General features: G+C 52.1%; 1 protein-coding gene across 2 annotated transcripts; it reads left to right on the forward strand.

Annotated features, from left to right (window-relative positions):
- The first annotated feature begins 1,784 nt into the window (after positions 1-1,784).
- Positions 1,785-22,753, forward strand: Gprc5c (G protein-coupled receptor class C group 5 member C). 2 transcript variants are annotated; one of them, XM_005350688.3, is made up of 5 exons: positions 1,785-1,818; positions 13,989-15,062; positions 17,029-17,123; positions 18,825-18,974; positions 20,636-22,753. In XM_005350688.3, the coding sequence occupies exons 2-5, from the start codon at positions 14,015-14,017 to the stop codon at positions 20,666-20,668; spliced, it is 1,326 nt and encodes a 441-aa protein (XP_005350745.1). In that variant the 5' UTR covers positions 1,785-1,818; positions 13,989-14,014; the 3' UTR covers positions 20,669-22,753. The 2 variants fall into 2 exon arrangements, with proteins under 2 accessions (XP_005350745.1, XP_013203104.1); XM_013347650.2 differs by lacking the exon at positions 20,636-22,753 and adding an exon at positions 19,276-19,448.
- The last annotated feature ends 1,692 nt before the right edge of the window (positions 22,754-24,445 follow it).

Below are 24,445 nucleotides of genomic sequence, written 5' to 3' on the forward strand. Positions count from 1 at the left end.
CTCCCTTAGCTGGCTTTTTACATATGCCATGATCCATCTCAGCAGAGTTAGGCATCAGTCGCCTAGTCAATGAAAAGCAGGCAGAGGCCAGGGCAACTCATTCTGCTCACTGAGGTCTAACCAGTATGTTTGCCTTTCTAGCTAGTGTGGGCACCAACTGCCCGTGCCATTCAAGCCTTGGTACCTGAGCACTGGATCCCTAACCCTAGAGTGGGAGAAGGTACCCCTGCAACAGTCACCCACTGAATAGTTTAGGCTTTGCCACATTCCCCAGACCAGACAGAATCGGCAAGGCACGGGAAAGGATTCAGGGTTCTAGAAATCCTGGGTCCCGCAGCCCCCTTCCGGTCCCCCGCCCCCAAGTAAACATTCCTCCCAGAGTCCGAAAAGAGCAGAGCGAGGGGGAGGAACCGGCCTGAGGTTTATCGCTCCGGCAACTCCGGGTGATTCATTGAGTTTAGACTCTAGGTTGTTATAGATCGAGGCGTGCAAACACACAGCCAGCCGGGGAGGTACGGGTCACCAACTCCCTGCCTCCTCCACCTGGCTATCCCCTCGCCTGTGACCAGCTGCTTCCCCTCCCCCTCGAGGGCGCTCAGGGTTGAGCAAACACGCCCAGCAGCCTGCCCTGCCACCGGCTGGCTCCGACCGCGCTCCTGGCGATCCCTCAGGCAACTCGGCGTCACGAGAACCCGCACCCCGAGACCCGACGCCCAGCCCTCTCCCTCGTCCCCAGGGGCCCTGTCAGGCTCAACAACCTCTCGCTCTGCGACTTGTCCCCTCCGGGGATACAGCGCGGTCCAACCAGTCCCACTCAGTGCTCCAAGGACAGCGCAGCCCACTCCCGAGGGATCCCAAGTCCCCAGGGAAAGTGGCCGGAAAAAAAAATCTCTTGTTTACTGGGTCAGAGAGGCCTCAGCTGGGATTCGCTTCCCTGTTTCTGTGGTTTCTTTTCAGCAGATTCCTGGGGCTGGAGAAGAAAGGGTGGCAACCGGTGGATCCACCCCGGCAGGGAGTGGGGGTGGGGTTCAGGGGATTCCGAATTCGTGGAAAAGTCCCCCGACTTCTGGAGTAGCCGGACACGGAGTCAGGAACAACGTGGCCAGGAGCGCAGGGACCACATGGACCGCGTTAAGCATTGTACCTCGGGGAACAAAACTGAGAAGGCTAATTAGGACAGGTCACCACAGGGAACCGGGACGTAGGGAGGGGAGCCCGCGATGTGAGAAACTCCGGCAGGGGTAGTCAGGTCGACGTAGACGCTGGCCAATAATTCGCTGGGGTTCTGGGCTCAGTCCACAGAGTTAGGGGCATAAACCGTGGTATTCCTTTGTGATTTTGGAGATTGGGTTCTCCGGCAAGAATCACGCATGAAAGAGGACGCTCGTGTGTGTTGTGTCCACGTAGGCAAGTTCACGAGGGGAGGGGGCGCGGAAGGCGTGACAAAGACGGACTTTATGGCTGAGTGTGCGCCTCGCTCCAACGGGGAGCAACAAACTGTGCCAGGCATGTGTCTCACGGGAAAGCCAGGACGTAAGTGACAAAGGCTGGGTGTCTGTCACGGCAAACGCGCCAAGGTGGCCACTGTGCGTCTGTGGATGCGTGCGATCGCCGGGACATGAAACCAAGGGGTGTGCTGAGCTGCACCCCACACCGCTTTCGGGAGAGAAAGGCAAGCCCAAAAAGTGAGTACGCGCAAGTGCGCGCGCGCCCGCGTGCGGGGGCGTGGCAGTAAACAGCAACAACCCACACCCCAGCTTGGCCAGAAACTCGGATCTCTCTTCCCAGCACGAAAGTGCTCTGAGGCCGAGCCTGGAGGTGAGTCCGAGGGGGCAGGGCCGGGAGCGCTTTGTTACTGGGGTTACGGATCGCTAGTACCTGGAGATCTGCTGGCGCCTAAGGAGCGCCAGGAATGGAGGTGATGTCACGGTGATGCAGCCCGGCCCACCCTGGCCGAGAGAGGGGAGTGCTGTGACGGGGGAGGCGGGCGGGAGAGCTAGCCACCGAGCGCACTCAGCTCAGTCTGGGGTCCCGGGGAGAAAGGCCCTGCACCTCAGCCCAGGCCTGGCCACCCCTACCGGAGCGGGCTCTGGCCCTGCGCCCTCCTTTGAGTCCCTCCTACGCCCGCCGGCGCTCTGCCTGGGGCCGAAGTTGGCTCCCTGCGCCGCGCCGAAGCGGGCTGACTGCGAGTCCCAGGTAAGGGCTGCTGCCTCGGCGCTCCGCCTTCGCCATCGGCAGGCCGGAAGACCTGGGTCCGGCTGGCTGGGAGAGGGCAAGGGCCGAGGCCCGGGGTGGGGACCCGAGGGGCAGGCCACGATGCATCCACTCCGCAACTTCGCAGAAAGTTTCCAAACCCGAGCCAGCTGGGGACTTAATGGGTCAGGGAAGCCGGGTGCTGCCTCCCGAGGTGGACGGCCAAGGAAGGACTCCACCACCCGTGTGTCCGAAAGGTGTCCCTTTACCCATTCACGCAGTGGGAGGCCACGGTTGACTGTGACTGTAGGTTGGCGTCGTTTTCCTGATTTCTTTGCCGTGCGTGGGGAGGGCAGGTTTCTGTGACCGGAGCAATGGGAGGAACAGAGCTTGGCCCCTTGCTCTTTTGGCTCAGACTTCCAGGGTCGTGCGAGCGGAGACCTAGCAATCCGGTTGGAATGGGGAGGCGAGGGCTCCGGATCTCTCCGCGGGAAGTTTGGAATTTCAGAGGCCTAGGGCGCCTCTCCTTCTGGAGGCCTAGGTTCTGGATCCCACCCCTTACTCGCTCCTGGTTTTTCCAGAGCGCTTTCCGCTTCCACTTCACGCCCACACTTTTACACGTACAAAGTTCTAAATCACTTACGCCTCCATGATCTTGATCCTGAAGAACGGACATCATGAGGATATATGGAAGCGTGGCTTTGTGCTCCTGGAAAACCCCCTCCCCCTAACAGTGTCTGTTTTGTGGCTGGGAGGGAGTGCTGTTAGGGATGGGGGTGGGGCACATTCCAAAGTGGAGAGCAGACCCCTGCTTGCTTAGAAGGCTTCTAAGATTCCTCATACTTGGGTATTTTAGTTCAGATACCCACTCTTGGTTATGAAAGCGGGATGGGGGACAGTAAACGGACTGTGGGTCCTTCCATGCATTAGCATCTCCCCAGGTCCATTCTTACAGGATTCCTTGACCAGCCCTTTGGTCAGAGGGCTGAGACAATAAGACTTGCCCTGAGATTGTGAAAAAAGGAGGAAGTGGTGAGTGAGAGGAAGGCTGGCTATGTGTCCACCCATCTTTTCAGGTCAGCTGCTGAGGGGACGCAGCTAGGGAGGAAGAAGGATGCTCTGTGGTGTCCCTGGCTGAGCCATTGCTCCATGGAACGGGGCTGTAGGTGGTTATGATCTTTGGCTTGTGTCTTACTTGTAGCCTTGATCCTACCAAGCAGCCTTTCCCGTGTGTGCAAGGGTGAATGACTGAGTATATATATATGTGTGTGTGCATGTGTGCACGCTGATGGGGAGACCATGGGGTTGTTCTTCCGGAGAGGTGAGAAGGTGAAGGTTTACTGCCTCACCTGTAACTGCTGAAAGCCAGTTCAGGGCTGGCAGAGTCTCAGCCCACCAGCCTTGCCAAGGCTTTTCCGCTTCACCTGAAGATAGAAAGATGGAGAAAGGGGATCTAGGAACTTGACTACGTTGCCTCCAACCAGAGTTGGGGGCTGGGTAGCTCACTCCGGGGAAAGGCTGATTTCTGAGGTGATCAAGAATATTTGTATGTTGCCGGAAGGCGTTGGCTCACACCTTTAATCCCAGCACTCAGGAGGAAGAGGCTGGTGGGTTGCTCTGAGTTCGAAGCCATCTGGGTCTACAAAGCAAGTTCCAGGACAGCTAACCAGAGAAACCCTATCTTGAAAAATGAAGAAAAAAAATTGTATGACTGATTCCAGGGAGATGAAGTTAAAAGCCTTTTTGTCCAGACAGTAATATGAAGTGGAGCCTTGGCTGTGGGCTGTTAAGGCTTCTAGGGCAGGAGGCCTGTTGTCCCACTCCTGGCAGAGATGGGTGGGTACTCTGTCCTTTAGGGCGCTGGTTTCACATGGTTGCTGTGTTCAGGGGGTGGGAGACCCTCAGAGACTTGAAGCGGTTCTCAGCACAGGAGTCAAAGGTCCATATCCTAGGGGTCTCCTAAGATCAGAAAACACAGACATTTACATTATGATTCATAACAGTAGCAAAATTAAAGTCACGAAGTAGCAGTGAAAATAATTTTATGGTTGGGGGTCACCACAACATGAAGATCTGTATTAAAGGGTCACGACAATAGGAAGGTTGAGAACCATTGACTTAGAGCCTGGTAGGGGAGGTTGTGTCACAAGGTTCAAAAGTTCAGGTCTCCAGAGGTTCAGTCTGAATGTAGGATGTGTGTGTGTGTGTGTGTGTGTGTGTGTGTGTGTGTGTGTGTGTGACAACCCTCAACAGGTGGTGGGTGTTATTTAAGAGCCTCTAGGCAAAACTGACCTCTCCTCTCTACCCTTTAGCCACCATCTTAAAAAGTAGTAGGTAACAGCCTGTCAATGGTAGTGGTGCATACATTTAATCCCAGCAGAGGCAGGTGGGTCTCTGAGTTCGAGGCCAGCCTGGTCTACAGAATGAGTTCCAGGACAGGTAGGACTGTTACACAGAGAGATAAAACAAAACAGAAAGCAGCAGTAGTGGCCACAGAATCTGAACGGTGGACAGAATCGCTGACTGCTCTTGCATGTGTTCCCAGCACCCTCATGATGGTTGAAAACCATCTTTAAATTCAGTTCCAGAGAATCTGATCCCTTTACTGACCTCTATGTGCACCAGACACACATGTGGTGAACATCTAGACATGCAGGCAAAAGATTCATACATGTGCCGGGCGGTGGTGGCGCACGCCATTAATCCCAGCACTCGGGAGGCAGAGACAGGCGGATCTCTGTGAGTTCGAGACCAGCCTGGTCTACAGAGCTAGTTCCAGGACAGGCTCCAAAGCCACAGAGAAACCCTGTCTCGAAAAACCAAAAAAAAAAAAAAAAAGATTCATACATGTAAAAAAAAATCAAAATAAATTTGGTTGAATACATGTGTACACCTGGACTGAAGGATTGGTTGGTCTCTGAGCCAATGAGCTTTCTTCTCTTCAAGTATCTTTTTGTTGTTTTGGAGGGTTCTTTTTTTTTTTTGAGACAGGGTTTCACTATGTAGCTCTGGCCATCCTGAAACACACTACGTAGACCAGGCTGGCCTCCCATACACAGAGATCTGCTGCCTCTGCCTCCCTAGTGCTGGGATTAAAGACATGCACCACCATGCCTGACTCTCAACGGTTTTGCTCACCCCAGGGCCTCTGTCCTACACAGGGGAGAGAGTCCAGCCCCGCTGCCCCAGTTTCCCCACCCGACTCTGTCTCCATCTGCCCTTTAGGAGGAATGGTACATTTCAGGGCAGCCCAGTTTTCCATACTGGAGGCTTAGTGACAGAGGTGAGATTTGAAGAGTCAGGTCAAGGCGGAAGCTGGTCATCCCATAGCAAAGGCAAGAGGAATAAGTAGTACAGGACTGTAACCCTTCCCCAATCCTGTCCTGAGTGTCTGTAGGGGTGCTGGGGACCAGCCGAGCAGAGGCACGCATGCGTTTCTTCTCCGCCTTCTTCCTCTTCTTCCCTGGGGAAGAAAGCCAGGACCTCGTACTGGGACGTGCCCACACTGACCTACACCCCAGTCTTGGGATGACCTGGCTACTATCAGACGTAAACCTGTAATGTGGCCCTGCAGCGCCCTCTTCTCCTAAATCTTCCTTGTCCTGATATTTGTCGGGGAGGGGTGTAGCGGGGGGGGGGGGTGGTGGTGGCAAGAACCTGGCCATTATGGTTCTGCTGTCTTTGGCCTCGCTCCTTAAACTGGATGAACATGGCTTCAATAAATTGATTGATTGTGCCTTTGTGCTAGACACATCTGAGAACATGACCCTGGCCATGCCCCCATCATGTTTAGTACAGCCTGCAGAGACTCCTCATTGCCTTGAACAAGTCCTCTTTGTAACCCCGCCCATCTTTGTAACCAGCACCCACACGCTCACCACGCCTTGAACTTAGTTTTCTGTCTCTTGCTCTGAATTTGGGGGCTGAACTCGGGATACTGACATCTGTCGTCTTTTTTTTTCTCTTTCCTTCACCTTTGACGGTTTTCAATTCCACCCTCACCCTGGTATCTCCTTTTAGTCTGTCTCGTGGCAGTGTCTGGGACACCATACAATTTAATTTACTGCTAATGGCATTCTTTTTTTTTTAAAAAAAAACTAACTTTATGTGTATGTATACATATCTGTGTATCATGCATGTGCCTGATACCCAAGGAGACCAGAAGACGGTGTTGGATTCCCTGGAATTGGAGTTAAAGACAGTTGTGAGCTGCCATGTGGATTCCGGGAATCAAACTTGTGTCCTTTGGAAAAGCAGTCAGTGTTCTTAACCACTGAGACATCTCCAGGCCCCTACTTTTAAGCATTCTTGGTGCATTTTTGCTAAATACTGAGTAAAATGCTTTGTGTGGTGTGTTTTCAGATTGTTCGTGTGTGTGTACGTGAGTGTGTGTGCATGCATGGGAAGTTAAGGTTGGCAGCATCAGGAATCTTCTTCAGTTACTCTCCACCTTGGTTTATTATTATTATTACATTTATTTATTTGTTTACTTTTTGTTTTTGTTTGTTTGTTTGTTTTTTCCAAGACAGGGTTTCTCTCTTTTTTTTTTTTTTTTCAAGACAGGGTTTCTCCGTAGCTTTTGGTTCCTGTCCTGGAACTAGCTCTTGTAGACCAGGCTGGCCTCGAACTCACAGAGATCCGCCTGCCTCTGCCTCCCAAGGGCTAGGATTAAAGGCGTGCGCCACCACCGCCCGGCTCCAAGACAGGATTTCTCTATGCGGCCCTGGAACTTGCTTTATAGACCAGTCTGGCCCCAAACCCAGAGATCTGCCTGGCTCTGCTCCTGAGTGCTGGGATTAAAGGCGTGCGCCACTACTGCTCGGCTACTTTTTACTTTTTATGTGTGTGAGTGCACACAGGGAAGTCAGAGGACAACTTACAGGAGTCAGCTCCAGATCCTGAGAACTACACAAAGGTTGGCAGGCCAGGCTGCATGTGCCTTTACCACTGAACTATTTTGCCTCTCCGTTATCTTACTTTTTAATATCTTTAATCAGGCGTAAGAGTCCCACATGCCTTTAGTTCCAACACTTGGGAGGCAGAAGAAGCTGGTTCCCTGTGAGTTAGAGGCCAACCTGGTCTACATAGTGAATTTCAGGACAGAGCTACATAGTGTGATCCTGTCTCGAAAATACAAATATACATATATATTCTTTGACAATTTCATATGTGTAGAGAGTGCATCTTGATCATGTGAACTCCCTATTCCCCCCAAGAACCCTCGACTCCTGCCTCCCGGTCCCTGCAGGCACTTCTAGTACATTCCTCGCCCTGCCTCGTGTTCTCTCCTTTGTTAATGATCCACCGAGCCTGTTGGAATATTGACTGATCTTGCTGACTTGACCTTGTGTGGTTCATGGGCACAGTTGCCATCTCATGTCCAGGAGACAGCATTTCACATCGCTTGCTCCTCCTAGCCTCTGGCTCGAAACTTTCTTCCCCTCTCCGCAATGTCCCTGAGTGGCTCCACCTCACTTGTTGAGAGACGGTCTCTCACTTGAACCTGGAACTCACCAGTTCAGCTAGACTGTCTGGCCAACAAGTCCCAGCGATCCTCCTGTCTCTACCTCCCCAGAGCTGGGATTACAGTGCGTGCCCTAACTGCGCTCTTTACCTGGGAGGTAGGGATGCAAACTCAGGTCTTCATGCACACAGCAAGCACTTACTGACTGATCTATCTCCCACTTTTTTGGAGGTGTTGGGGAATCAGATTTGAGGACTCATGCATTCTAGACAAGTACTCTACCACTGAGCCATCCATGTGCCTAATTCCCAATGAGATACGTTAGACTAAGTCATCTCCCCCTGTCCCCTTTCTTCTTGTTTCCTTACACTCTATCTTCCTGCCACACCTACCATATCTTTATTTTAGACCTTAGCTAGCATCAGGCCAGCGACAGTGTTTGTCCATCTTTGTATTTTCCAGAACTCTAAAGTAGTTGGGTCTTGTCTCCCTGGATGTATATAGTCAGTACTGGCAGACCCAGAATCATCACCTATTCTGTATCCCTATCCCTCTTCCAGTGTTGGGGATTGAACCCAGGGCCCTCACATAGGTAGGCCAACACTGTACCACCAAGCTGTGTCCCTGGTCCTGATTGCTTGCTCTGAACTAGGACCTGACCCAGGAAAGTGGGTGGAGAAACCCTCCTAGGGGCCCAGGAAAGTGGTGTGTCCAAGGGATACAGGCTTCTTGGTTGTTCTCAATGTTCTATTTTAAATTTCTAGCTCCACCCCAAATTCTTGGCAATTGTCTGTTTGCTGAAACATTGGACATTTGGGAGCCTATGATATTGTTATGCGCGAGTTATCTCTCGGGTGACTGGGAATGACCCCCCCTTACCCATTAACTCCCATGGTTCTTCTCTTTCCAGGGCTTGTAAATACCAGTGACCCTTTATTGATTTACCAGAATACAGAGTCTTGGGGCAGGGGAAGTGAACTTTGGCGAGCAACTCGCTTTTACAATGGTACTTCTTTAGGAAGACAACTATAAACTTACTTAAGCATGCTTGTTAGTTTTAGGAGCTAAAGGTAGATGGTAGCTGAGGAAAAGCTAGGAAATCGCTGAGGTGGCTTAAGCTTCATGAATTTTTATTTTGTTTATTTTTATGTGTGTGCCTATGGGAGTTTATGTGCACCATGTGCGTGTAAGAGCTGTGGAGGCCAGGAGGGGCGTGGGAGCCCAGGAACTAGAGTTACAGGTGGTTGTGAGCTGCTCTTTGGAAATCCAACCCAGGTCCTCCCTAAGAGCAGAAAACGCTCTTAACCATTGAGCCATCCCTTCAGCTTCCCCTCCCCTCCCCTCCCCTCCCCTCCCCTCTCCTCTCCTCTCTTCTCTTTCTCCCTCCCTCCCCTTCCTTTCTTTGTTTTTGAGACGGGATTTCTTGTGGTTCTGACTGATGTCTGGCTCACTGTAGCCAGGGATCTGGAATCCTGACCCTTCTGCCTCCACATCCCCAGTACTGGGAATACAGGTGTGTGCCACCATGCTAGGACCTGAAAGTTTTTCAAGGGGCAAAAGCTGGGATGGCTTAAAGTACAGTAACCCCCAGCACAGCACCCTGGAGGTTGAGGCAAGGGGATTGTCACACATTTGAAGCTGGTCTGAGCTATCACTTTGAGCCTCTCAAAGTAAATAAATGAATAAACAGAAAGACAAAGCGGGGAGGGGGGTTACTGCGATAGTTCAGAGGGTAAGAACACTGGCTGCTTTTCCAGAGGACCAGTTCAATTCCCAGCACCAACATGGCTGCTCACAACCATTTGTAGCTCAGCTCCAGCCTCTATGGCCCTTCCTGGGCAAATGTGCAGGCAAAACACCCATACACAATTTTCTTTAAAGACGAAAGGAGGTGGGACAAGAAGAAAGTGAAGACTGATCATTTTTATTATGTCAGTTTCATTTAAATTTATGTATTGGTTGCTTTTCTCGTAAGAAAATAACTGAGAAGACGCCCCCTTGAGGAGTTTGGCTCCCCGCAGCAGGAGCCTGAGGCAAGCAGCCACATTGTCACTGTAGTCAGGAAGCAGAGAGCAGTGACTGCTGGCCCCTGGCTCACTCTGCCGCCTCCTCCCAACCCACACAGCAGCCCAGGGAATGGTGCCGCCCACATGTTTTCACCTCCATTAACCTAATCTAGATAGAGTCTCACAGCACCGCCCAGGTTTGTCTCCTAGGCTCTTCTAGATCCTGCTAGTCAACTGTCAGGATTGACTGTCATAACTTGTGTCATTTCCCCCTGATTTAGTGACTTCCCATTTATCAGTTATGGATGGAAATTTTCTATCAAAGGGGAACTTGACATTTTGTGTGCATATTAAACATTAGCTAGGAGTGGTGGCTCCAGCCTATGTCCCCAGTATTCAGAAGGCTGAGGCAGGACGATTCCCACAACTTTGAGACCAGCCATGGATGAGTAGCAAGGCCCTGCTTCAAATTTAATAATAAATAAACACATAGTTGGGCATTGGAGGAAGCATTTAGTAACATAGATGGTGCCATGCCTTTGGTGGCCACTAGTGGATGCTGTCATCCAGGGAAAGTCAGGGGGGCCTTCGCCCTGGCTAGGCAGGAGAGATACTCCCTTTTAAATTTATTATTTATTTATTAAAAATATTTATTAAAATTTTATTTTTTTTATTTTGGTTTTTCAAGATAGAGTTTCTCTGTGTAGTCCTGGCTGTCCTGGGTCAGGCTGGGTTTGAACTCAGAGATCTGTCTGCCTCTGCCTCCCAAGCGCTGGTATTAGAGGCGTGTGCTGCCACCACCTTGCTTCTTTTGTATTTAGCCCCTCTTTTGCTCTCCATGTACTCCTGGCTGCCCTAAAACTATGTAGACTCAAACTCATAGAACCCCATTTACTTCTTCCCCTCAAATGTTGGGGCTAAAGGTATGCGCTACCGTGTCTGTGTATCTGTCCAGCTGCATGCGCCACCACTCCTGTCCAGCTATAACTAGTTTCTTAACATGTAGAGTACCTACTATACACACGGAGGATCTATGCGTCAGGGAATTTGGGCTTCATAGTAGTTTGTTTTAGAGCCTTTAAACCTTCTGTGTTAGAGCTCTGTCTTTTATGACTGAAACAACTTATAGAAGAAAGAGTTTATTAGGGGTTTGCCTACAGTTTCAGAGAATTGGAGGCCAAGATCACGGTGGGGATCTTCGCAGCAGGCACCAGGCTAGAGAATTAGCTGAGAACTCAAGTCCTTACCTTCAAGAATGGCCTGGGCTTTTGAAAACTTAAATCCCATCCCTGGTGACACACCTCCGCCCACCGGGCCTTGCTTCCTCAACCTTCCCTGTTCCTCCAATGGGGAAACAAGCATTCAAATATAGGTGCCTAAGGGGCCATCCTCATTCAAACTACCAGAATTTCCAAATCAACTTAAAGCTTTGAATGGAAAATTCACCAAATGTCCCTCTTGGCGGGGCAGGGAGCAGAGCTAAGGATGGAACCTAGAACTTTATACCCACGCCAGGGGAGTGTCCAGCACCGAGCTGCAGCCGAGTCCCCCGGATTCGAAGTTTTCTTAAGCCACAATCTCTTTCAATGCACACGGGAATATTGTTCTGGGCAGCCAGCTTTGGTTTTCTTCCTTGGCACAGATCTGCGACATTTGGTATGGCCACAGTGAGCATGTCATGATCTGTTGTTACCTTTCTGGTGTTAATAAATAGACCATTACCCACATTTCACTACAGTGTCTTAAAGTCTTTCATTAAAGATTAATCCCTTTGGGGTTTTGGTGTGTGTGTGTGTGTGTGTGTGTGTGTGTGTGTGTGTGTGTGTTTATGTTTAGCTTTTTTGAGGCAGGTTCTCTCTGTGGAGTGCTGGCCTGGAACTCACTGTGTAGACCAGGCTGACCTCCACAGGGATGCTCTTGCCTCTTCCTTTGGAGCGCTGGGATCAAAGGTGTGTATTACTGCACCCAGCTCCTGCTTGTTTGGTTTGGTTTTGTTTCTTTTCTTTTTAAGAGACTTATTTTATTTTTATTTCTGTGTGAACGTTCTGCCTGCATGTTTATCTGTGCACCATCTACATAGTTGATGCTGACAGAGGCCAGAAGGAGATGTCCCATTCCCTGGAACCAGAGTTCCAGTTGGATGTGAGCCACCATGTAGGTGCTGGGAATCCAACTTGGGTTCTCTAAAAGAGCAGCCAGTTCTCTTAACCTCTGAGTCATCTCCCCAGCCTGAATCCGTTTATGTTCTCCTTGTCTTTAGTACTGAACTAGACAAGGAGCTGTAGGTCTGAAGAGGAAAGTTGGCACTAAAAGGGAAAAAAACCAAAAGCCAGTCTTTGTATCCTATGCCTGTAATCCTAGCGCCAATTAGCCTGGGTTATGTAGTGAGTTCCAGCCAGCCTGGGCTACCTAGCAAGAATCCACCTCATGAATAAACAAACAGTGAAAAGAAAAGGGTACGTAAACAAACTAAGGAAAGCAAGGGGGTGAGCAGCATTCCCCTGTGGGCTCTGTTCATTTCCTGCCTCCAGGTTCCTGCCATGGCTTCCCCTGATGGGGACCGTGACCTGTAAGCCAAATAAACCTTTTCCTCCTCAAGTTGTTTTTGGTCATTGTATTTCTCGAAGCAACAGAAAGCGAACCAGAACAGTGGAGCGAGGGATTCTCAGCTCTCTCCTTTTGCGCTGTAGGTTTCTTCCCAGTGTCGGTGCTTGTTAAAGGCTTTGAACAGAGGAACGCGTGGCTGAGTGGCCGCGTTCGCCAGGGTTCTCTAGAGGACAGAACTTACAGAATGAGCGATTACACACGGCTTACAGGCTGTGCCCTAGCTAGTCCAGCAGTGGCCGCCTACCGACGGATGGCCCGAGAATCCAGCAGTTGTTCAGCTCTCCATGCTGGATGTCTCTGCTGGTCATCTACAGTATAGTCTGGAATCCCAAAGACATGTGATGTAATGCCAAGTGAAGGAATGGGCCTGCCAGTGAGAGTGAGGGCAAGCAGGCAGAGAGAATTTGCTTTTTCCATGTCCTTTATATAGGCTGCCGGCAGAAAGTGTGGCCCACGTTGAAGGCGTGTCTTCCCACTTCAAATGATTTAATTGAGAATGTGTGCCCGGCCATTGGGGCTTTAGTTCACTCCAGGTGTGGTCAAGTTGACAAGAACTGGACTTCTCAGTAGCAGTCTGGAACTTGCTTTGGAGGTCAGGCTGGCCCTGGACTTAGGCATTTCCAGGATTTAGTTGAGGGGTACAGTATCTTACCTGGAAGTCCCCAGGCAGAAAGGACCATGTTGAGTGGAGTAAACCTGGATTTTGATGGGTTAAAGCATTAAGAGTTCATTGGAGGTCCCCACCCCAAGGTTTATTTTTATTTTATGTGTATGAGTGTTTTGCCTGCATGTATGTATGTGTACCTTGTCTGTGCAGAGCCCGAGGAGACCAGGCTCAGATTTCCTGTGTTAGGAGCCATTGTGAGCCATCATGTAGGTGATGTAGGTGCTGGGATTCAAACTTAGGTCCTCTGGAAGAGCACCCAGTGTTCTTTACCACTGAGCCATCTCTCTAGCAGTTAAGAAATTTCTTCTTTTCCGTGGTTAAGAATAGGGATGACAGCTGGGTGTGGGGCTCATACCTTTAATCCCAGCACTCTGAGAGTTCAAGACCAGCCTGATCTAGACTGCTACAGAGAAGCCTTGTCAAAAACAAACAACAGAAAAAGGAAAATAAAGAAAAAGGAACGGGGTGACAGATGAACCTCATCTGTCTACTCAGTTGACAAACCTTCGTGAATTCTGGGCTAAGAAGGACTCTAGCCAGGCGGTGGTGGCGCACGCCTTTAATCCCAGTACTCGGAGGCAGAGGCAGGCGGATCTCTGTGAGTTTGAGGCCAGCCTGGTCTATAAGAGCTAGTTCTAGGACAGGCACCAAAGCTACAGAGAAACCCTGTCTCGAAAAACCAAAAGAAAAGGACTCTGAAGAGCTGGAGGGACAGCTCAGTGGTTAAGAACGCTTGTTACTCTTCTAAAGGACCTATGTTCAGTACACAGCACCCACACGGTGGCTCACAACCATCCTAACTTCAGTTCTGCGGGATCCAGCACAGCCTTCTGGCCCCCGCAGGCACCAGGTACACGTGGGCGCACAGACATACATGCAAGCAAAACACGATGCACATGAATTTTTTTAAATTAAAAATACACAAAATAAGGATTCCAAAGCCTAGAGGGGCATGTCTCCTGATCACTCTTTTTCAGGATGGGGAAGCAATACTGTCCTCACTGAGGTCTGATGTTGGAGAACTGATTTTTTCTATTCTTGCTGTCTCCAGGGACCCAGCCTGGCCTGGGAGCCAGGATGGCCACCCACAAAGCCTTGCTGATGTGCCTAGGATTGCCTGTGTTCTTCCCTGGGGCCTGGGCCCAGAACCATGCCCCCCCTGGCTGCGGCCCGGACCTGGACCCTCTCTACTACAACCTTTGTGACCGCTCTGGGGCCTGGGGCATCGTCTTGGAGGCGGTGGCCGGTGCTGGCGTCATCACCACGTTTGTGCTCACGATCATCCTGGTGGCCAGCCTTCCGTTTGTGCAGGACACGAAGAAGCGGAGCATCCTGGGGACCCAGGTGTTCTTTCTGCTGGGCACCCTGGGCCTCTTTTGCCTTGTGTTTGCCTGCGTGGTAAAGCCTGATTTCTCCACCTGCGCCTCTCGACGCTTCCTCTTTGGGGTTCTGTTTGCCATCTGCTTCTCCTGCCTGGTCGCCCATGTCTTTGCCCTTAACTTCCTAGCCCGGAAGAACCATGGACCCCGGGGCTGGGTGATCTTCACTGTCGCCCTGCTTCTCACCCTCGTGGAGGTCATCATCAACACCGAGTGGCTGATCATCACCCTGGTACGGGGAGGTGGCCAGGTTGGCCCTCTGGGCAATGGCAGTGCCGACTGGACCGTGACCTCGCCCTGTGCCATCGCCAATATGGACTTCGTCATGGCTCTCATCTATGTCATGCTGCTGCTGCTGGCGGCCTTCCTAGGAGCCTGGCCGGCCTTGTGCGGCCGCTTTAAGCGCTGGCGGAAGCATGGAGTCTTTGCGCTTCTCACCACAGCCCTCTCCATTGCCATCTGGGTCGTGTGGATCGTCATGTATACCTACGGCAATAAACAGCGCCACAGCCCCACCTGGGATGACCCCACGCTGGCCATCGCCCTTGCTGCCAATGCCTGGACTTTCATCCTCTTCTATGTCATCCCTGAGGTCTCCCAGGTGACCAAACCCAGCCCTGAGCAGAGCTACCAGGGGGACATGTACCCTACCCGAGGCGTGGGCTACGAGACCATCCTGAAAGAGCAGACAGGCCAGAGCATGTTTGTGGAGAACAAGGCGTTTTCCATGGATGAGCCAACCTCAGGTGCGGCAATGACCTGTATATATCCGTGGTGGGGGGTGTCTGTGTGTGTCGGGGCGTGCCTGTGTTAGGCCAGACAGGGTCTCACGTAGCCTAGGCTGATCTTGAACCCACTATGTAACTGAAGCTGGGTCTTGAACGGATCCTCTCTTCTCCCAGTTGCTGGCGTGTGCAACTATTTTCAGCTTTTGTTTGTTAAAGTTACATTTCTTTATTTAGTCAATTATTTTTTTCCTACCCTGTGGCTTCCGGGGATCAGCCTCAGTTTGTCAGGCATGGTGGCAAGCATCCTTACCTGGCTGGGCCATCCTTTATGCCACGTCTTTTACTGCAGGGCAGGGAGCCAGTCTCTTGAGAAAAACTGAAAGTTCTTGTGAATATCTGCAGTTTTCTGCTTTGAGGCCCCTGCGTTCTGGGACCGATCAAGGAGCCTGAGTGGTAGAGTATTTGTGTAGCAGACCCAAGGCTTAGACTCCAGCACCACAGACAGCATTTGTGACCTCAGGGGGCGCTTGTTAACTGTAAGGAATATTAGCATTTAGTGGTTGCCTGCTGTGTGCTGGGCTCTGCTAAGACACAAAGGGTTGTGGCTTACAAGCTGCAGCCCCCTCAGGCATGACCAGAGTTCTGCAGGACCCAGACTGTTTGTGAGATATTTATGGGCTTTAGACATGGACTGGTTATCACATGCCGGCTCCGGGATCTCTGACAGAAGCTCAGTTAGAGGCGATGGACACTCCAGAAACAGAAATCCTAGGGTCCTCTGTCCACACTGTGTGGCCCTCAACGTCCTGCCTCATGGAAATAGGCGACCTTCGCTCTTGTGGACACATAGTCTGCGATCTCACTCCCTGGAGACGACTGCTTGCTGGCCCCACACTGGGGTGGCTCTGGCACACAGACTGGGCCACTGAATGTGCAGGGAGGGGACCAGAAAGGAAGCCAGAAAGACAGAAGACCTAAGCAGGTGCTGGGAGAAGCAGCAAACCCTGTCCCCACCCCTGCGTCTTCCTGCCCCAGTACTCCTTCGTCAGGCCGGAGAGGTCTTACTTAGTCTTTTTCTTCTCATGGAGATGCTTCTGGGCTGCAAGTTTTTATTTATTTTCATTTTCTTCCAAAATGGAAAAACCAATAGCACGAGCTCAGCACTTAGGAACCCTGCACAGGCTGTGGCCCTCAGTCCTGCAGAAGAGAGCTGAATCCTGTATACCTGACCCCCCAGGAAGTCCTGTTCTTGGGGCCCAGGGCTAGTTAGCAGCTCTCCTCGGATGCCCCAGAGGTGCTCATCAGGGTGGATCAGACAGGAAACTCGCACCAGAAGGTGCGGGGAGCTACAAATCTCTCTGGGTATTTGCCAGGGGCCTAGGATGGACTGAGCACCAAGTCTTCCTGACTGGGCCCTGCATGGCTACAAAGTGGCACCAGCAGCTACCCATGCCCTGTGTGGACATGAACCCATAAAAAGCTGTGGGGTTTCAGCTAGATTTCCCCTTGTGCCTGGCAGCGGGTCCATCGTGGCAGAGGCAGGAGCTGGAGGCTGGCCATCTTGGAAAGCTGCCGAAGTCCCATGTGCCCCTCTTGGCCTCTGGCCCCGAGGCCGGATAGGATGTGAAGGTTGCTGACAGCGTGTTTTTCTGAGCCATGGGGGAGGGGTACTAGTGTGTGTGTGTGGGAGGGGGAACTGGTGTGGGGGGAAGGGGGCTGGTGTGTGTGTGTGTTTGGGGGTGTCCCACAAGGCAGGGAGCCAAGCGGCACTTTCTTATACATCTAAACAAAAGAACGCCAGGCATGGGAGGGCCATCAGGTCCAGAGCCTCGTTCCCAGGTCTCTCTCCACTCCTGGGTCTGGTGTTATGCCAGGACCCCAGGGCCCCCACTCCCCTATGCCCAGGAGAGTTGCTTGGACTGTGGATCAAAGCAGGAAACAAGAATCCAGAACCCTTCACATTTGACCTTGTTTTTCCCTACAGCAAAGAGACCCGTGTCGCCTTACAGTGGCTACAATGGGCAGCTGCTGACCAGTGTGTACCAGCCCACCGAGATGGCCCTAATGCACAAAGGCCCGGTGAGTAGGTCCCTCAGGTTCCTGGGATCTGGTTGAGGGTCACAGAGCTCAGCCTCATTTGCTGGTAGGAAGCCTGTGCAGGCAGTGAACATTTGGCTGGATAGAGGCATTCTTAGTGTATGGCAAACTTCTCCTGGGGCATCAACCCTGCCAACCCAGGGCTCTAGTACACTGCAGTGGGACCTGCCCTGCATCACTGGGCATCACCCACAGCCCGGTGGCACATACCTGTAATCCTAGCACTTGGGAGACAGAAGCAGGAGGCTCAAGGCCATCTTTGGCTATAGCTTGCACCACCAGCCTGGGCTATATGAGACCCTATTTCCATGCCTGGCCAGCAAGTCTTGACCTTATACCTCCCCTGAGCCCTGGGAGCCAGTACTCCCTTAGCTAGGGGGTGGTGGGAACAGGAAGGAGGTGGATTAGATTCCCACTCCATATATGTTCCTCTTCTTGCTGGCAGTGGTTGCCAGAGAGGTCAGCGACCTGCCTTGGCAGGATTCTGGGAACAGGAAGCCAGGAGGTCAGCAGGGTGCTGTTCCCATCCCTTCCCCACCCCCTAAGCTGGGGGCCGGGGTTGGCTGGTGTGTCTGAGACTTCCGGTCCCTCTCACCAAGTGTGAAGCTGCAGCCTAGCGCAGAGTTGAGCAGTTTGCCGTTCACACCATGATCAGAGGCTGCCCCTCCGCCCCCCCGGCCTCTGAACCTGGTCCCCAGCACCCTGTCTCCCAGTGTGGAGGGTGAACTGAGCCAAACAGTTCTTTCTGCTTAGTTCTCACACCGTGGTCCTCCGACCACTCAAGGGAGCAGCAATTGAAAAGTTGCTTAAAATGCAGATGGGGTGTGAGGTGGGACAGGTTGTTGTGAGTTCTGTGTTGGTAGCCCTGGGGTGGGGTACTGTTGGTCACCTGGTAGCTTAGGTTCCACCTTAAAGGGAGTAGTAACTCCCCCCAAGGCAGATTTATAGGAAACTCAAGGGCTTTCCCACCCCTGTAGTTAAACATTTGTCAGACTATCTCTGGGTGGGGCCCAGCTAGGGGGTGGAGCTCAACTGGGGATAGGGCTTGACAAACAGTCCTGCTAATTTTGGTGCTCCAAGATCTAAGTGTCCTAGAGGGCAGGGAGTGGTTGGATGTTTCTGGAAGGGGGAAGCCCCCCCCCCCAGACACCCGCAGCTTCTAGTTTGGGGTCTTGGGAGCCTGGGTGCTTTAGTGGTAACATCCAACATGGTGATAAGACAGGAGGGACCACCCCAGGGGTTCACGTACCTTCCAGGTGGAAGAACATTTGGGGCTAGATTCCTAAGCTAGAGTTACACGGACCAGGACCTACCCGAAGGGTACCGAGTGTTGTAGTGACATGAGAAAGGGAGCTTGCGAGTGGCATCGGTCATGTAGCAGAAGCTTAATGCTGCCGATCCTGAGGCTTCGCAAAGAATTAGGATCAGGAATTCAGAGACTGGGTCTCCTCTGGGAAGCCCCCGAGGTGTTCAGGAACCTTCTTCCGTGCTCAGAAGGCCAGACCTTTATTTCCCCATCTTATCCTGCCAGCAGGGCCCTGGTAGAATGAAGGTGAAGGGGGTGGGTCAAGAGGTGGGAGCTGGCAGGCACAGCCCTGCAGGAAGCTGAATGTTTGTGCCTTTGCCCTGGCGGAACCTGGCTCCTGATCCCCCGACTGTGAGACCGCCTGTTCTTCCTTCCAGACCGAAGGCGCTTATGACGTCATCCTCCCACGGGCCACCGCCAACAGCCAGGTGATGGGCAGTGCCAACTCAACCCTGCGAGCTGAAGACATGTACATAGTCCAGAGCCACCAGGTGGCCACGCCACCAAAAGACGGCAAGATCTCTCAGGTCTTTAGAAATCCCTATGTGTGGGACTAAGGCAGCAGCTGTGGCCAGGAGGAAGTGGGCGGATTTGGAGAGGGCACTCAGGACCTGGCTTGGGTGAGGGACCACTAGGGATGCTGTGCTGAATGGCTCCCTTCTCCCTCACTGGCTCAGGGTAGCTTATGCCTCAGGGTCAGGTCCCCTGATCTGCCAATGTTTGGGTGGGTGTCCAGTGGGGCCTCCTCCCTCTCAGTATTTGATGAGTCCAGACGCCTGCCCTGTTTTATGCCAGGGCCACCTCTGGTGATCTGCTCCTTCCAAATAGTGTTCTGCTCGGGGTGGCAGCTGGTCCTGTGCCTATACTCTCCAGTGATACCTGCAGCCTCCAGAGAGCTCAGAGAGGATGCCTTGGGCTGGATCCTGCTCCTCTGTGAGGAGCAAGGGTGCCTAATAAACACATTATTGCTTTATTAACTCTTGTTCTGGGCTCGTGGTTTCTGACTGGGTTCTCACCTCCCGTGACTCTTTCCTTTCTCTGTGGTGGATCATTGAACCCCCCTCTCCTCACATCCTGCTCTCGGGGCTGATGCTTGTAGTGTCATCTGTGTGATAAGGGGCTGGCGCCTCCTCCAGGGCAGGGCTCTCTAGTGTGTCTGTCATTAATTGCCATCAGAATGAGCATCTGGGCTCTTGTCTGGACCCACACCTGGGAGTGTCCAGCCTACATAGCTTTCCTGAGGGGCTCATCCTCTCCCCCAGAGGGGGCTATATTCAGAGATAGAACAGGGGAGGCAGGCCCACCAGCGGGCAGTTCTTGGGGTGCAGAGTGGGGGTCAGCTCATCTTTCCTCTCTCATAGGAAGTTAGCATACTTTAGAGGGTGAGGCCAACGATCATTTTGCTCCAAGTTCTGGGATCATGCTTCGTAGCATGAGTGGCATGGCTTGGGGTGGGCCTGAGTTGTTTATAGTGTGGGTTCACAGAGACAAGCAGGTCACTACAGGTCCTGGTTAGCTCAAGGGTCACAGCATCCATGTGCTAAGAATTTGGGGGTCAGTAAAAGCTTTTCCCCAGAAGTTCAGGCTTATCTCCATTGCTAGTCTGGTGGGGTGGGAGGTAGGGCAGGATGGGGCCAGTCTTTGCCTTCATTTCCAGGGCTAAAATCTCAGATTGCTGTCACTTCAGGTTTATATGGGGTCTTAGGGATATAGTTATCCCAATTCCTCAGTCCGGCCACAGAGCCTCTAGGTGGCTGGACAAAAACTGGACAGACTGACATCCCTAGCTTTTTTTGTCCTTGGCTCTCCCTGAGATAAGCCAGACCAGTGTCCTGGGCTCTGAGATGCCTCTGACCCTTCTGGAAGGAACAGTGTTCTGACCCTTGGAGATCAGCTCCAGGTCCTTCAACAGCACTTGAGAGCCTGCCCATCCCAGGCTTGGGAAGTTTCATCCCCAACTAGCCAGAAGCTATTTTCTGACACTAATTTTAAGGGGGAAAAATAGTTTTTTGTTGAAAGGGAGAAAAAAGGGTTGTTGGAAGAAAACTCCAGAATATGTTTAGATTGTATCACTCCCTGTAGATTGAGGGTTTTTTTTGTTTGTTTGTTTGTTTGTTTTAAAGTGCAATCCAATACTTGGACTGTGGAATCCATCTCTTTTGACTCTTGTTCTTTCTGGTTACTTTAGGATCAGTCCCCGAAAAACAAAACGAGATGGTAGATGCCCTCTTCCCTGGACCACACCTCATCCGGACACCCTCATTGCTCTGCATCCAGCTGAGCAGGGCCCAGCAGTTTCCCCACCTTTGTCCTTGGAGCTGGGAGGGACCAGAGGCCAGCAATCTGAAGCTTTGGACTGAGTGGGGACCTTGGGATAGGCCTGAAGCATGTGACTGGTGCTCATAGGGTCACCCACCCTCTTGCCCATTCCCAGCCTCCTGGTCCCCAAGTGACTGCAGCTACAGGGAGCTGTTAACTCATGTCTCCTGCCTTAACACATCCCCTAAGTCACAGAGTCTGTGCCCCCATGTGGTTCTCCAGGTGGTTGTTGTCCTGCTGTGAACGTCAGGTGCACAATGCCACTGTTTTGACACTGGACCCTTTTGGCCATGTTGGTAACCCATCAGATGTCACACAATGGATATCATATGCAAACCACACAGACTCTTGCCCTACTCTGGACCTTCCACCATCTTCTAGACTGGAAGAGGTTGCCAGCAAGGGGCAGAGCCCAGGTTGGGCAGGCTGTTTTTCATGACCTGAGGATTTCAGGTCCCAGCACCTTTGTGCCTGGCCTGAGTCTACCTTACCTTCAGTGAGCTGTGTCCCCTTACCAGGGCAGGATCGCTCATTCTCCCTCCCCACTGCCCATCCCCACTGGGAATGGGAATCACAACACTTACCCCAATGGGGGAAGATTTCTCGTTGTCCAGCACTGCCGCACAGAGAACCCCACTTAAGAATCGAAGAGCTGGTGGGCCACAATGGTGCTTAGAGTGTTGCGCTATGGATGTACCTCAGTTAAACCCCTGGCCGCATCTCCCCGGTCTGCTTTCGGCTTCTATGCCAGCTCCCAGGATGGCTCCTAGGACAGGTGCTGAGGTGGGATTATCTAGATCTCTTAGGTTCTAGAGGTACCTTCTGGGGCTACTTGGACATATGTGGTTAGGGTCTGGGAATTCCTTAGGAGACAGTGGGTGGGAGCCATGGCTGCATTCTCAGGGTGACTCGAACCTTTCCTCGGTCGGGCTGGTGGGATGTGGGATTCAGGGCTGGAGATTACTCATGGGAAGATGTTTCTACCTCAGCTTGGGCAGCAGGTGTCCTTGGTACACCTGGACAAGCCCTACTGCTTTCATCACTAGAGGAGCCTCTAGTGGCCTTGGCCTTAGGATGTGCACCTGAGGGACCTGATGGCTACCCAGGTCACAGAGGGCCACTTTCAGGCCTGCGAGCTGCCGACACCAATGACTGAGATGATCATAGTACCGGACCCTGGAACTGAGGTCTCCACAGCCCTGGGTACCAGAGAGAGCCTCCTCCAGGCCCTCTCCAAGTGTGCCCTGGAGCCCTTTAGCTCAGCACTACTTAGTGCCAAGGTAGACAGAGGTGAGGATGAGTGACTGCCTAGGAAGGTACCCCATGCTTAGTCCATGGCTCCCATGCTGACTCCTCTCTAGTAGCCTGTGCCTTTTATTTTTGGGGAAAAGGTCCCCACAGAGTGGGACTGTACCTCCAAATGTGACTCCTTCTGCCTTGACCTCTATTGAATGAGGGTGCTCAGTCTATGAGTAATACAATACTGCCCCCACATGCATGCGGGAACGGGGTCTCCGTGGACCTCACACTGTTCTTGATCTAGAGCTCTGAGACCCGTCACAGCAAGCAAGGGACTAGTTTGCTGTCTTAAACGAGTCTTTTAGGACTCTGAAAGCACCAGATACCTAGGTGGATGTGGCTGTGTTTATTGCCCAAGTCCTGGCTGCAGCTGCAGCTCAGGAGTCATGGGCTCCTAGAAAATACAGAGCTGCCTGGATGCAGAAGTACCTGTGGTCCTTACTTACCCTGTATCTTTCAGTTCCGGTTCCAGCGAAGGACATTTTTAGGAGGCTTGGGGGCCTCCTAGTTTACAGTGCTGTGTCGCTGTATCCCATACAAGGGAGAAATGAGTAGACCCAGGCTTGGTTCAAGTTCATCATTCACAGGCCCGCCCCTTGGTCAATGTCACACCAACACTGTTAAATCCTACAGTGGACGTCAATGGAGGATCAACTTTGTAACTACTCAGAATTAAATGACTGCCCTTTCTTCGTGAGGGGTTAAAGCCTCTGTGTTCCTGTGTGTTTCTAAGGCATTCTGGGGTGTCTGTCAGCTGGCCTTCCAGCCTTTTACCTCTCCCCCCCCCCCCATCTCTGCTACATCAGCAATGTCTGATTCTGGCTAATTTCTCTTTGGTTAGACTTTAGGGAAGAAAACCAGGCCTCCGAAAGACTTTGAATTCTCAGCTGGGCATGAAGTTGCATGCCTTTGATCAAGTACTTTGGCAGACGGAGGCAGGCAGATCTTCATGAGTTCCAGGACAGCTGGGGCTACATAGTGAGAAGGGGGGAAAAAGGACAATGAGCTGGGCATTGGTGACATCACACCCTTAATCCCAGCCCTTGGGAGGCAGAGGCAGGCGGATCTCTGAGTTCGAGGCCAGCCTGGTTCACAGAGTGAGTTCTAGAACAGTCAGAACTGTTACACAGAGAAACCCTGTGGTGGGGAGTGGGGTGGGCAGGGGCGGGGGGTAGATAATGCATTCTGACCAGCCAAACACAGAGACAAATGGTTCCTACACAGGGATGGGGGTGGGGAAGGGGCCACCACAGATGGCAATCCAGCTACTTCTGGCACAGCTGGGGATGCAGGGCCACAGCCCCATTTCATCTTCATAAAATGCTTTGTTCACAGAAAGACACACTGGGGATGATCGCAGTTGCCCCAGGCCAAGGCACCCTGTCATGGCCACACTCAGCTTGCTCTCCTGGCCCCTTGTCCTTGTTCATCAGCACTTCAGCTCCTCACAGGAGAGATGGCAAGTTTAGGTGGCTTGCCTGGCTATCGCCCCAGGATCATTCTCACCCAGACCAGCACTCTCTCTGGCTCCGCAGAGGACACACCAAGGTCACGCTCAGGGGGTTACTAAGCAGACTTCCTGTCTGCCGTCTCCACGCTGGGTCCTCCAGGAAGCTGCAGCCCCCACTTACAGCAGCACCATGAATTATTTAGTGTCTGCACCAGCCAGAGTGCTCTGACCTCATCCTCCTTGGGCCCCAAGTGGCTCTGACCTCATCCTCATGGAGGAAAGGTAGCTGTTAATGGGTAGAAGGAGGGAGGGTCCCATTGGTGTGTCAATAATTGAGAGGAGGGGGTACCAGCAGTCTAAAGAGGTGGGCCCGGCGACTCAATTACCCTTGTAGCAGGAAGTGACTCCATAAAGTGGATTTCTATACCCTGTAGAGAAATCAAAGGGCAGTTACAAACCGTGACCTTGCCCAGGCTCCTTTCATCTGTAAAATAAGAGTGACAACTTTTGGGTTTACAAAAGAGCACTTGCACGGAAATCACAGTCAAAGCGAAACACTCATTATATCCTCCCCAGAACAGCAAGCCTCTAGAATGGATCACTTGGTGACCTTGGACTTACATCTCTGCTTGCCCTAGGTAGGCACTGGGTCTCCGGGGTGGGTGCAATAGCTGGTTTGGGAGTAGGGGGTATGTGTTCGTGTATCTTGGCAGTTTCCTGATGTGTAAGGGGAAAGACCTTGGTGCATGGCGTAGCCACACAGGACATCCAAGTCACCAGGCTGGAGGGCTGGGACCAGACAACTGTCGCCCAGTTACCAAGAGGAGCAACTGTGGTCCCTCTCCTTTATTAGGAGAAATCTGAACTCTGAAGAAGTTGTAGAGGCTACAAATGGTCATTTCAGACTGGTAGTAGCTCTTTGGGTCACAG

This window comes from Microtus ochrogaster, chromosome 7, assembly GCF_000317375.1.
Source record: "Microtus ochrogaster isolate Prairie Vole_2 chromosome 7, MicOch1.0, whole genome shotgun sequence".
Taxonomy (NCBI): Eukaryota; Metazoa; Chordata; class Mammalia; order Rodentia; family Cricetidae; genus Microtus; species Microtus ochrogaster.